Source organism: Notolabrus celidotus, chromosome 1 (genome assembly GCF_009762535.1).
Source record: "Notolabrus celidotus isolate fNotCel1 chromosome 1, fNotCel1.pri, whole genome shotgun sequence".
In the NCBI taxonomy this organism is placed as follows: domain Eukaryota; kingdom Metazoa; phylum Chordata; class Actinopteri; order Labriformes; family Labridae; genus Notolabrus; species Notolabrus celidotus.
The window spans coordinates 8599729-8613443 of record NC_048272.1 but is presented as its reverse complement, the minus strand read 5'-3'; the positions used below and the strand labels follow the sequence as shown (position 1 = coordinate 8613443).

General features: G+C 41.2%; 1 protein-coding gene across 2 annotated transcripts in view; it reads right to left on the bottom strand.

The window, feature by feature from the left end:
* Nucleotides 1–13715, bottom strand: part of cadpsb (Ca2+-dependent activator protein for secretion b) — an 80340-nt gene that overhangs the window by 27106 nt on the left and 39519 nt on the right. For both annotated transcript variants that reach the window (XM_034698195.1, XM_034698203.1), the window contains exons 8-12: nt 13169–13308; nt 12693–12759; nt 12306–12414; nt 6857–7069; nt 271–407 (exon numbers count right to left, since the gene is read on the bottom strand). In XM_034698195.1, coding sequence (XP_034554086.1) covers nt 271–407; nt 6857–7069; nt 12306–12414; nt 12693–12759; nt 13169–13308 — 666 coding nt within the window. The remainder of the gene's footprint in view (nt 1–270; nt 408–6856; nt 7070–12305; nt 12415–12692; nt 12760–13168; nt 13309–13715) is intronic.

Here is a 13715-nt window from a genome sequence, read left to right as displayed (position 1 = left end):
TCAGACACCATATTTGAGGAAATTGCTCAATGTGTATTTTTTGTTCCATCATTTAACCCACTTTGCATCTGCTAACATGACAGAGGAGGAGTTATTGACCTATACTACAGGCAGACAGTAGGGGGAGCTTTTAAACTTTTGGCTTCACTTTTTGGGATCTTTCACGTCATCCATCGTTTGATACAGCCTATGGTACCAGCTCACAAAAAACAGCCCACTCAAATAAATGTATCAAGGGGTGTTGAGAGAAAAGGGCAGAGTGTCTCTCACCAAGCAGCAGAAGGTGTCGTTGAGCCTGTGGTCCAACGTGAGCCGCTGCACCATCTCAAAAAGCGAGGCGTGGTCAAAGCTACAGGGGTTAGCGGAGATAAACTCATCCATGCCATGTTTCTGAGCTCTGTCAGCGTCTATCCAGCCAACGGTACAGGGAAAAGAACACGGTTCAGAGGAGAGGACATCAGTGAGACAAAGGCAAATAGTAAGACTTCATCACAACACACAAACTCTAGGGGTTCTCTTTTGCTACTTCTAAGGGCAAATTATAAACACTTACAGCTTACATTGTCAACTTGCATTGTGTCAGACAGCGTAAAGAGATTTGATGTATTGGTGAATGAGATTCTATTGATCATCTATTGTATGTGCATGCATGGATCTTAGTATGTCACATCCCCTGATGTTTTGAAGGGGGGAATTGATCTTCAAGTATCCCAAACATGTCTAAAATAGTGCTGTTTAGATGCATTCCTCTTAATGTATTCAATAGATTCTGCCATTCGCGATTGTTGAATGTCACTCAGGTCCTGACAAATATTGGGATGTGTGCTAATAAAAAAGACAGAATATGGCAAAAGAATACTTAAGCTGAACAGTTCTGAGATACAGTATAAAGTGCTAGTTGAAGAAAAAAGTTCTAAAACTGTACATTTGTACATTTTCTCCTTCTATGGATCCTAGAAAGTTGTTTTCTCTCAGACTTTTAGAGCTGGTCTCGCTCCATAACTTTAACCTTCTCTGTATAAAGAGACTTTTAGGAAAACTAAAGCTGCTCTGTAGAATTAATGAAGAAAGTTAGTAGCATTAGTAACATCAATTGGTGTGAAATAAAAGGTAATGAAATCATAATGGAACTCAGTAAATATGCATGATGAAAACATTGGTGGAGTATCTGTTTTTTTTTTTTACCTCTCTAAATCACAATAGAGAACATCTACTAACCAAACAGACCAACATGTCTTGTGCTGGATTAATATTACAGCTACCAGCAACCAAATGATGGGGACGGGGATGATTCCAAATAGATAAAGAGATGCAGTCATGTCCTCGTGTGAGTGACAGGTGTCATGTCCATGAAACACTAACATGAGTGATGATGATTTGTTGGGTGGCAAGTGGGAAGTGGGGGCCTGATCTTGGCTGAGAGAAAGCTGGGACACCGAATAGAGCACAACTGACATCCGACAACCTCCAGGTCAGTGAGTAGGAAGGGGAGGGGGTAATAGCAGGGCCAAGCATTCATTGAGATTTTCTAGGGTAAGAGGGGAACCTACACAGGGTTAAACTTGTGAGCTTATTTTTACTCCAATCTGAGAAGGAATACCTGTGAGTACAACAAGTACAATGTGGACAATAGAGATAAGAGATTGTTTGAGGAAGAGGGACAAGACAGGTAAGTCATAATGTGAAAGAGTAAGACACATAGGGTCTGGAAACACTCAGAGAAGACAGTAAATGACACCCAGTGCTTGATGAGAGGACAGTGGCAGGATGAAGGAGACATCTTTATAATGGGACAAGACAAAAGTGTTCATTCAGACAAAGAAGTGATGACCACAAGAGGGAGATCCACTCAGGATCAAAGTCACAAAGGAAGTGATGTTGTGGATCAGTGTTAAGATAGTGAGAAAACATCCAAAAGAGTGGAGAGAAGGTGCCTGGGGTTGTTGGGCTATGACACATAGTGAGTGGGCTACATCTCCTTTGGCTGGACTAAATGAGGAAATAGAGTTTAAGTCCATAATACACTCAATACTACTGTTCAGTAACCAGAACTTAGGATTTCCATAATGACTCCAACCATAAATCAAATTACCAGATTCTCAAAATTAATAGGTACTTTTGCATACATATGTAAATTATCACATGCCGGAGAACAGTGTGACTTTTCAATGAGCTTTTAAATGTCATGCACATCTGCAGACTCATTTTTAAATTTGCATTTTTTTCATCTTTTTTTGGCATTCCTTGATTTTTTTTTTTTTTCTCTACGCATTTGCAAGTTGACAATACTTGAATATGTTGCAGTGTATTCATGATCTCTACAGAGCACACTAACAGGCATACCACTACTGGAGAACTCTAATAGGGTAGCAATACAATTTGGTGCAAGTACATGGGTAGATAGCATGAAGCCGACAGAGGCAAAACTGTATCATTCTCTGGGAGATGGGGGGGAAATGAATGAAATTCCTGTTTCTGTACAAAAGTATGGACACATGACACAGGTGTTCTCCTATTCAGGCAAAACAAAGGGCAGTCAAAATAAATCAAAATGAGATCTCTCCTTGCTGGAGGTGTTACACCGGTCTAGCCTCTATCTACAGGCCCATCTACTGCAGGGGAGAGGGAGGGGAGGGGGTCCGGAGTATTGTATCGTAAGAAGGGGCGGCATTAGCTACTCCTTGTCTTTGGCATTCAGAATACTCCGCATACATATTTGCCAACTCTCATTGAGGAAAGTTCAAAGAAAAGAACTAAAAGCGTTTGGGCCCTCTGAAGTAAAGCATGACCAAGGCAAATTTCACTCATGCATGAAGTATATTTAGAAAGATAGCTGTAGACATCCTCATTCACACTTTTACCTACACCTCTGTTCACTGACATCTAATGTGTTCAACATATATAACTGCCTGAAATAAACGCTTCAGTTTACATTCAGCTCCTTAAATTGAGATGTTTCTCAATAAATGTACACCAGATCTTTTTCCTATTATGAGAACTTTCACTTTTTGAATAGTATTTCAGATTTTCTCATCATGTTGCTTTACTCTGAGGGATCCAGTCACCAATATGAAAAAGAGAGAAGGCAATTATGCAGTAACAACTATAATATATAACTTTAACCATTGCTGAGTCAAATAATAAGTTCTTATAATAAAATACATGCATCCTATGCTGGCACGGATGGATGCTTATACTCTGATCCTCAAGTTGAGGTCGTCAAAAACAAAACAAGTTATCAACTAAATATCTAAGACATGAGGCGAGACGTGAAAAAGGAGAAGAGGGAAAGAAGAGAGAAAGAACGTTGCATTTGTCAGATAATCAGCGGGGATTATCTGAGCTGTGCCGGCTACAGGGAAGCACTTACCCTTGAGTCCAGCTAGAAGACAGCAGGGTAAGAAGGGACAAACCAGAATAACATAAAGACTAGCAACAAGGCTGGAGGAGAGCAATCACGAGAGACCCTGACCTAGCAGCTGCATTACTCAAGAAGGGTACAGGCAAAGCATGAAGAAGAAAACACAACTGAAAAACAACAACCTATACCAACATGAGAGTTTTGTGGGTGGTGGTGTGTGAGTACATGTGAGGATATGTGAACAACAGATGTAGAGGCATATTAGAGACAGACAGGAAGAGAGAGAGAGAAAGAGAGAGACAGGAAGAGAGAATTAACGATCCTCATCACTCCACTGCAGTTTATTTATTCAGAATTTTGGACAAGTACTTAAGGAGGCAGGAGCTGCACGTTAAGTACTGTCACTCAGTTTAGCTGCAGATCAAACAGGAGGCTTATTTTTAAAGGGAACTTTGGCAAACACATTCATCTACACGATGAAGCCAGTTTTATTTGTAAAAGGTGCCTGTGTGTTTTTATTTTTGAGGGAAAGAGGCTATGAAGATCCTGGAAAAGTTCTAATAAAAAGGCACTATGTTGAAATGGTATAAAAGTAGTACATTTTAAAGGAGCACTCCTCTGATTACTGAAAAGATTATTGTACTCATCATGGTGCCAAATTCATAACTTCTTATTAAAGGTCATTTTAACACAGATTAGGTTAGTTTATAGATAGTTCATATCAATGGCTCTCTTTGACTTCAGTAGGATAAGGTAATTACTTTTTTATTGATACAAAGTCTGAGTAAGGATAAATGTCTGTTTCATTTTGGAGATCTCAGCTTCACTACACCTCTCCTTCAACTCTCGCTGTCCATGTGCACTACAGACCAGGTCCTGTCATTTTCTGACCATTAAAACTGAATGATTGATATGCAGTGAACATACAGAAGAACCAAGTCATCTAATTTACCCCTAACCTACTTCTATCCATCCATTTGTTTAGGACTCTAAAATTAAAGCTCATGATGACATAGTGATGTCATCAGGGTTATTTAAAACTGTGACAGCATTTTCACTCCCCTCTCCCAAAACCTATTGATTGACTCTAGATCATAAAGAACTCAGCTGTCAGGTTTTAACTAGATCCCAAAAACATCACTCCTGTTTCAGCTTCATAGCACTGGCTCCCTGCGTGTTTTAGAATTTGTTTTAAGATTTTACTGATTACTTTTCAGGCTCTCAGTGACCTTTCTCACAGCCCCATTTCAGAACTTAGTAGCTGACACGCACATTGGGGTCCTCCGGCAGTGGTCTCCTGCGTGTTCTAAATACCAGACTGAAAACCAAAAAATGATCTGCCCTAGGGGATCAGCTCAGCTGAGTCACTGATTTCTTATAAATCTCTTCCCAAAACAAAATGTCATCTGAGAGCCTTTCCTGATTCCGCATTAGCTTCTATCTTATCAAATTTCATTTCAGACATTTCTTTAAAATTACTCACAGAGATATGTAGAATTAATTGTGTCTTTCAATGTATTCTTCATTTCTTGATTCTTACTCTGCTTAATACAGTATGTAAGGCAGTTTTATTTAGCCTAGTGAAGAACTTTGTTATTTGGATTTAAAAAAGGCGCTCTTTGATTTAAATATATATATATATATATTGTTAGAATAATAAAAAAAATAATCTATTTATTGTTTTTTAAAACAAAGTTTGCATTTTAAGTTTGAGAATTCTAGTTTTTTTCTGGGTCAAATAATAAATTGTAAATATATATATATTTCACTTAATTTAACTTAACTCAAATTTTTGACACATCATTCAAGTGTGACAATTAGTCATCAGTAAGCCCCTTTAAGCTGACTTTAGAGAGACTATATGTATTAATGATCGGAATGATAAAAATCGGGCTGGTTACATCTATTAGAACAATGAAGTTATTCAATATGCTTTTAAATCTTTTTCTTCAAGGAAACTGGTTGAAGGGGGAAATAGAAAAAACATGAAAATTTGTACAGATCCCTCAGAACCTTCAAAAGCCTCTTTTTTCCCATCAGTTCACTGCAGCAGAGTCAGGAGGGGCTGTGTATGTTATGGTCCTAGTGCCATTCAAGACCACCAGGGGGTGAAACATGTACGCGTGGTGTGCCACAATGTTTCAGGGAAGGGGGGAGGAGGTCTGTGCCACTGTGAGGAGGATTTGAATGGCAACAGCTGGCATCAGAGGAGTCAACTAACCACAAGAACGATCACATACTGGACAAAGAAACCAATGGAGAAACAACATAGAATTTATGTGATAGGATTCTGAATAACTGATCCAATTCATGTCTTTTTTGTTTAACTCCAATGATATGACTAGACAGAGAGGGAAATAAACTTGGGGGTTTTCAAGTTATTTTCATCATTATTCTATAATCATGGGTGTCTATTAGTTAGTAAAAAAAAAGGCCAATTGTTTGTCAACAGTTTATCTTAGAAAAAAGATCTGTTTTGTCACAGAAAGAAATAAAATCTTCTTATTCTACAAGGTCAAAAGATGCACACAAAATGTCATGTTTATTTTTCTGAATAGCAGGATCTATTATTGTGGATTGGTATATAAGTATGTAAAATTAAGCTCAGGAGGTACAAAAACCTTATGTTAGTGTTTACTATGGGAAAAAAAATTCTAATTTCTCTTAACAAAAAAAGTGACTGAAAGTAAAGTTCAAAAGAACAAAAAAACATGTTTTATATAAGAATAGTGTGAGTTTATTATGCTACTGGCAGAAGTAATGGTTAGAAAAATACATAATTTTTCCCTTCTTTAATGAGGGGGAACACAAGAGACGGTTACAACAGAAGTTTGTACAGATGCCACACTACTGCAGACAATCTTACCTTCAACTTTGCTACCTGACCTGTGGGCTGCTTAGAGGTGCAAGTACAGTGACAGATTGGTTAAAACTTTGGACATGTTGTCTGGCTCGGCTGTCATTCACTGACAAGGGAACCATCTGAGAAACAGTCTCAGAACCTCGGCTGCCTTCACAGCTGCCCTCTAAAGCTTTAGCTGGAATAAAACAGGCCTACAGTTTGGTCAAGAGCAGCACACTCTGGCACTGTTGGTCTAAATTCAACCCCAGCAGGTTTGAATGTTCAAAATCTTATGTGCGGTGACCTATTTAGTTTTGAGTCAAAGTTTTCACGCCGTATCCTGCTGCTCTGTGATATAAGTCTTTTGACGGGTTGGTTGTTCCTTGTGAACACACTGATGGGATAGCATGGAGTTGTACCTTTAAACACTGTGGGAGTGGTGACAATGAGTGGAAGTCCATCAGATGCTGGAGGGATCTGTGAGAGATCAAGGCATGTGTGTGCGTGCTTGTGTGTTAGTTCTACCAGCACGTTTTGTGACTGCAGTGTGGAGCGCATGGCGTGAGACATTTATGGGTTAGAGGCTTTCACTGCTTTTGTGGATGAAAACTGCTTTCTGCTTAAGTGACCATGTTGTATTTCGGGCTACTTACAGAACTGAGAAATAGGAGCGTCCATCTGGGCTGAGGCACCCCCTTTGGAGTTTAATTTCTGGACCTGAGTGGGTGGGACGGGCTTGTGGGACTGGCCAGTGGCACGATACATGGCCTGGACCCAAAGGATGCGGTCCTGCTCATCGTCGCTGGCAAAGATCACAGTGTCACCTTCCTTCACTGCATTGAAGAAAGCCCTGCCCCCATCCAAACCTAGAGATATGAACAATAAAGAACACATGTTTATTGTTTTATAAAACTGTGTCAGGGTTCCCACTCTTTTCCAGAGATCATTTTCCAGGACATTTTCATTGATGATCAAGCTGGTATGACAGTCTGAATTTAGTTCCTAATTTAGTTCCTAAATAGTCTAATATGTTCCTCTCAGTGGAAGTCTACATTGAAAGACATGTAGTCTATGGCTATCAATGAAATCATCTCTTACATACTTAAAAATTATGGCAGATTGATAATAGAATAATGCAACCACAGATGTACAGCACTTCACTTTATTAGTGCAACCAAGTAACAATGATGGGCAACATCTCAGCTTTCTCTTTTCTCAAAAAATATAAAATGAGCTAAGAAAAAAACAAAAGAGCCTGCAAAGGAATCAGGAAGCTGCCTTCCTGAAATAAATAAATAATAATAATAATCAGAGGATCAGTGCATTAATGACTTAAATAGAACTGAAAGACAAAAATGGTCACAAATGTTTCTCAACTCAACTCAAACTCAAAATATACCTGCTTAATCATGATATTCATCCTGCTAAGTGGTCGATATAAAACAAAGCAAATGTCTCGTTTCTTTATTTGAGTTACCGTAAACTCTGAAAAAATCACACTGGTGTAAAGACGCACTCTGTATTTGAAGATCTCTCAGAGATTTAAAAAAATGTAAACTGTCTTCCTGCATGGCGATGTCTATTATGATCAGCGATGTCTACAACGTGGAGTTTCTGTGCAGCTGTGTCGCTCTTTTTGTTCCGTTTGTTTTCACTATCAGGAGTTTGCACTCCTACTAGCTAGAGCAGGGGATCTCAAACTTTTTGGAGCCAGGGACCCCTTACAGGTGAGAAAAATGTCCAAGGCCCCCTCATAATTGTAACACAGATTAAGCACATTAGTGATGTGTCATGATCAAAAGCTGCGGCTCTGAGAGCCGATGCTTTACAGTGAATCAGAAGAGCCGGCTCGCATTGAGAGAGAGCCGGCTCCCAGTTTTTTCCTTTCGCTGCTTAGCTCTCACAGTGCTCAACCCCAGCTCTGCTCACAGCAGAACTTTGTTTTGATTGGTCAGCATGGCGGCCATGAGGCCAATCACATGTGAGGATATAGGATACAGGTGATGGAGGGGAGGCTGTGTATCCTGGCTACATCTGTTAAGTCTTCTTGAAGACCAGGCAAATACTCACTGAGAGGAGAAATCGGATCAGCCCATCCAGGCTGAGGCATCTGATTTTTCTCAATGCCAACCTGAGGACATTAATAATGTTTGCTCCAGTTTGGTTCTGGTTCTGTTTGCCTGAGTTTGCTTCTGGGTCTGTTTGTGTTAGTTGGTTCTGGTTCTCTTTGCTGGAGTTTGGTTCTGGTTCTGTTTGCTTGAGTTTGGTTCTGGTTCTGGTTCTGTTTGCTTAAATTTGGTTCTGGATCTGTTTGCTTGAGTTCGGTTCTGGTTCGATTCTGGTTCGGTTCTGGTTCGGATCGGATTCGGTTCTGGTTCGGTTCTGGTTCGGTTCTGGTTCGGTTCAGTTCTGGATCAGTTCGGGTTCAGTTCAGTTCTGGTACGGTTCGGGTTCGGTACTGGTTCGGGTCTGGTTTGGGTCTGGCCTGGTTCTGGTTCGGTTCTGATTCGGTTCTGGGCTGGTTCGGTTTTTGTACGGTTCTGGTTCAGTCCTGGTACAGTTCTGGTTTGGTTCTGGTTTGGTTCCGGTTCGGTTCTGGTTCGGTTCCGGTTCGGTTTTTGTTAGGTTCTGGTTTGGTTCTGATACAGTTCTGGTTCGGTTCTGTTCTGGTACGGTTCTGGTTGAGTTCTGGTACAGTTCTGGTTCAGGTCTAGTTTGGGTCTGGTTGGGTTCTGGTTGGGTTCTGGTCAGTTCTGGTTCAGGTCTAGTTTTGGTCTGGTTGGGTTCTGGCTGGGTTCTGGTTGGGTTCTGGTACGGTTCTGGTTCAGGTCTAGTTTGGGTCTGGTTTGGTTCTGCTTGGGTTATGGTTTGGTTTGCTAGAGTTTGGTTCTGGTTCTGTTTGCTTAAATTTAGTTCTGTTTCTAACCCTAACCCTAAACCTAACCCTAACCCTAATCCTAACCCTAACCCTAACCCCGACCCTAACCCTAACCCTAACCCTAACCCCAACCCTAACCCTAACCCTAATCATAACCCTAACCCTAACCCTAACCCTAACCCTAACCCTAACCCCAACCCTAACCCTAACCCTAACCCTAACCCTAACCCTAACCCTAACCCCAACCCTAACCCTAACCCTAACCCCGACCCTAACCCTAACCCTAACCCTAACCCCAACCCTAACCCTAACCCTAACCCTAACCCTAACCCTAACCCTAACCCCAACCCTAACCCTAACCCTAATCATAACCCTAACCCTAACTCTAACCCTAACCCTAATCCTAACCCTAACCCTAACCCCAACCCTAACCCTAACCCTAACCCCAACCCTAACCCTAACCCTAACCCTAATCATAGCCCTAACCCTAATTCTAACCCTAACCCTAACCCTAATCCTAACCCTAACCCTAATCATAACCCTAACCCTAATCATAACCCTAACCCTAACCCTAATCCTAATCATAACCCTAACCCTAATCATAACCCTAACCCTAATCCTAATCATAACCCTAATCCTAACCCTAACCCTAATCATAACCCTAACCCTAACCCTAATCCTAACCCTAACCCTAATCCTAACCCTAATCCTAACCCTAACCCTAATCCCAACCCTAACCCGAACCCTAACCCTAATCCTAACCCTAACCCTAACCCTAATCCTAATCCTAACCCTAACCCTAATCATAACCCTAACCCTAATCCTAATCATAACCCTAACCCTAATCCTAATCATAACCCTAACCCTAACCCTAACCCTAACCCTAACCCTAACCCTAACCCCAACCCTAACCCTAACCCTAACCCCGACCCTAACCCTAACCCCAACCCTAACCCTAACCCTAACCCTAACCCTAACCCTAACCCTAACCCTAACCCCAACCCTAACCCTAACCCTAATCATAACCCTAACCCTAACCCTAACCCTAACTCTAACCCTAACCCTAATCCTAACCCTAACCCTAACCCCAACCCTAACCCTAACCCTAACCCCAACCCTAACCCTAACCCTAACCCTAATCATAGCCCTAACCCTAATTCTAACCCTAACCCTAACCCTAATCCTAACCCTAACCCTAATCATAACCCTAACCCTAATCATAACCCTAACCCTAACCCTAATCCTAATCATAACCCTAACCCTAATCATAACCCTAACCCTAATCCTAATCATAACCCTAATCCTAACCCTAACCCTAATCATAACCCTAACCCTAACCCTAATCCTAACCCTAACCCTAATCCTAACCCTAATCCTAACCCTAACCCTAATCCCAACCCTAACCCGAACCCTAACCCTAATCCTAACCCTAACCCTAACCCTAATCCTAATCCTAACCCTAACCCTAATCATAACCCTAACCCTAATCCTAATCATAACCCTAACCCTAATCCTAATCATAACCCTAACCCTAACCCTAACCCTAACCCTAATCCTAATCCTAACCCTAATCCTAACCCTAACCCTAACCCTAACCCTAGTCCCAACCCTAATCATAACCCTAACCCTAATCCTAATCCTAACCCTAACCCCAACCTTAACCCTAACACTAACCCTATCCCTAACCCTAATCATAACCCTAATCCTAACCCTAACCCTAACCCCAACCTTAACCCTAACACTAATCCTAACCCTAACCCTAACCCTAGTCCTAACCCTTATCATAACCCTAACCCTAATCCTAACCCTAATCCTAACCCTAACCCCAACCTTAACCCTAACACTAATCCTAACCCTAACCCTAATCATAACCCTAATCATAACCCTAACCCCAACCTTAACCCTAACACTAACCCTAACCCTAATCATAACCCTAACCCTAAACATAATCCTAACCCTAACTCTAAACTTAGCCCTAACCCTAATCCTAACCCTAACTCTAAACTTAACCCTAACCCTAATCCTAACCCTAACCCTAACCCTAACCTTAACCCCAGGATCAGGGTAAGAATGGTTTTGTAACAGAATAAATGCACAAATGTGGGCAATTATAAGGCTTCTCATTAAAACACGGTACCTTAAAGGGTTTTCAACACAAACCATTAGTTTTTGCAAAGTTAAGGTAAAATATACGGCTATAAAGATCCTAAATTAAGAGCCGTACGGGAGTCGAAAGAGCCGGCTCTTCTTTGGGAGCCGAGTTAAAAGAGCTCTCTGAAAAGAGCCAGCCCATCACTAAAGGCCATGCTTACTACCATTTGCACTCTTAGTTTCCCTTGGAACTATTTGTATTTTAAAACGTATCAATATAAATACTTCAGACCTGTACCATAGTGATAAACAGATAACACTTCAATTTGAATCAAGTAAATACCACTTGTATTCTTTAAAACAGAGGGTCATTTCATTCCTTGTGGATTCAACATGACTGCATTTATACTTTTCAAGTAATTGATTTTAAACCCTTTCAGAAAATTAACAGCAGCAAGACTCACACATCCCTTCGAGCCACCAAATGGTATCATAACAATGGTGTATATGCTGTTTTGTAATGACACAGCACAATTTTATGATTTACCAGAAATGTATTCAAATTATTTCATGGACCCCCACGCTACGGTTTGCGGACCCCCAGGGGTCCCGGGACCCCACTTTGAGAACAACTGAGCTAGAGTATGGTCATTGAGCTCTCAGCCTGCAGAGAAAGTTGTGAGGCACAGACCCCCAAGCTCTCTGCCCAACTCAACTGGTCACACTATAACTTAAATATAAGACTATTTTAATCAAAAGAGCACTCTACAAGGTTAATGTACCATAAAACTGGACAATATACCCCCGTTTTCTGTAAATGCATGATTATGAAGTGAAGGAGAAAAGATGTAAAGAAAGTTGCACAGTGTCGCTGTCTTTTACAGCACAGTGTGCACTCAACTTTCAATGAATGGGGATGTGTTTTGTTAATCGGGTCAGGTCGCACGCAGCCATGTTGGAATAATTTTCAAGGACTATAAGTGATTTTCCAGGACATTTGACTTTTTCTCCCATTTCCCAGGTGTTTTCCAGTACTGGAAAACTGGTCAACTGTTTTCCAGGTTTTCCAGGTTTTCCAGGACGCGTGGGAACCCTGCGTGTGTATCTGTACTGATAGCATGTAGAGGTCTCACCTGGCTGTGGGTCACTGTAGTCCACAGTGTATCCGTCCAATTGGAGAAGCTCCTGCGGTTCTGACTTCTTCTCTCTGTAGCTGCACATGGCGAATGTGTACTGACTCACCTGCAACAAAAAAAGTTAGAGATCACTGCAAACAGCCATAAAATTACAAGTTACCAAATGTTGTTCTTTAAGTGAGTGTACTCTTTAGGAATAAACTTTAAAGTTATCCTCTATTATTTTCAAGCCGACACATCTGAACACTTACCCTCCATCAGTGCAATTTTAGCAATACTAAAACATGTAGTACATTATTATTAGTATTTTATCATGTGACTTAAACTGAACCAAGAAGCTCTTAGCTGCGTTTTAAACATAGGTGTTTTTTTACAATGACCTACCTGCACAAGGACAAAGAAACGCTTCTTCCAGCGCTTCCAGACATTCTTCCCAAAGGCCCACAGATACCTGTCAAAACAGTACACATACACACACAAGGAGACAAAACCCAATCCACATGTCATAACAAACACAAAAACTGATTGGCGCATTCCATCCCACGGAAAAAGGTGTATTATACTTTATATAAGAATCATAAGAGGATCACACAATGTCTTTGGGAAAATAACATGATCTGAATGAAACATGATTATTGTTCTCTTCAATATCCAGACTTTTTTCGACACATTCTTATTCAAAGAGACCAAACTAAACTACACACTGGCATCCACCAGGGGGAGTAGTGCACTTCACAGTATTTTTCCATGGTACGTGACTAGAAATGAGGCCAAGGAGCTGAAAAGGCTGGAGTTCTATGAGAAAGATGTTGAATAAAAATGCACACAGGAACATCGTTACTGAGTGTCGTCTCTCTTACCCGCAGTGTTTCATGTTCTGTGGTTTGTCCATACGTATGGCCAGTTTGATCTTTAGGTCTTGATCAGGGCACGCCTTGGTCACAGTCATCTTGTGGAGTTCGGACTGTTTGGGGCTGTTAGGAGTTGGGTGGAGGACGACCTGCAATCAAATAACAAGAGGGTAAAAATGAAAAAGCCATAATTATTATTGGTTTAAATCCAAGAAGTTAATCTTTGATCTCGTCCTGTGCAACACTCCGAAACAACCAGCCGCTGTATTTGCGGCAGCTAGGGATTATGTGTGTTTGTGTTTTTGTGCAAGTGTTTCACATTTTTTTGAAAGTGAAAGAATAAAGTCAGGGTAGAGAGACAGAGCATTGCTTTGCTCTGCCTCCCCAAAGAGGAGGCCTAATCTCTCTTTGCTGAGTTAAAGAGCTTTGAGGAAGCCTGCCTTCCTGCCAACGCTGCTGCAGCGGGAGATCAAAGAGCGCTGTCAAAGCCAAGGTCACTGACACTACAGGGACGTCTGAGGCGCCGCTGCCCCGACGCAAACCAGCAAAGCACCTT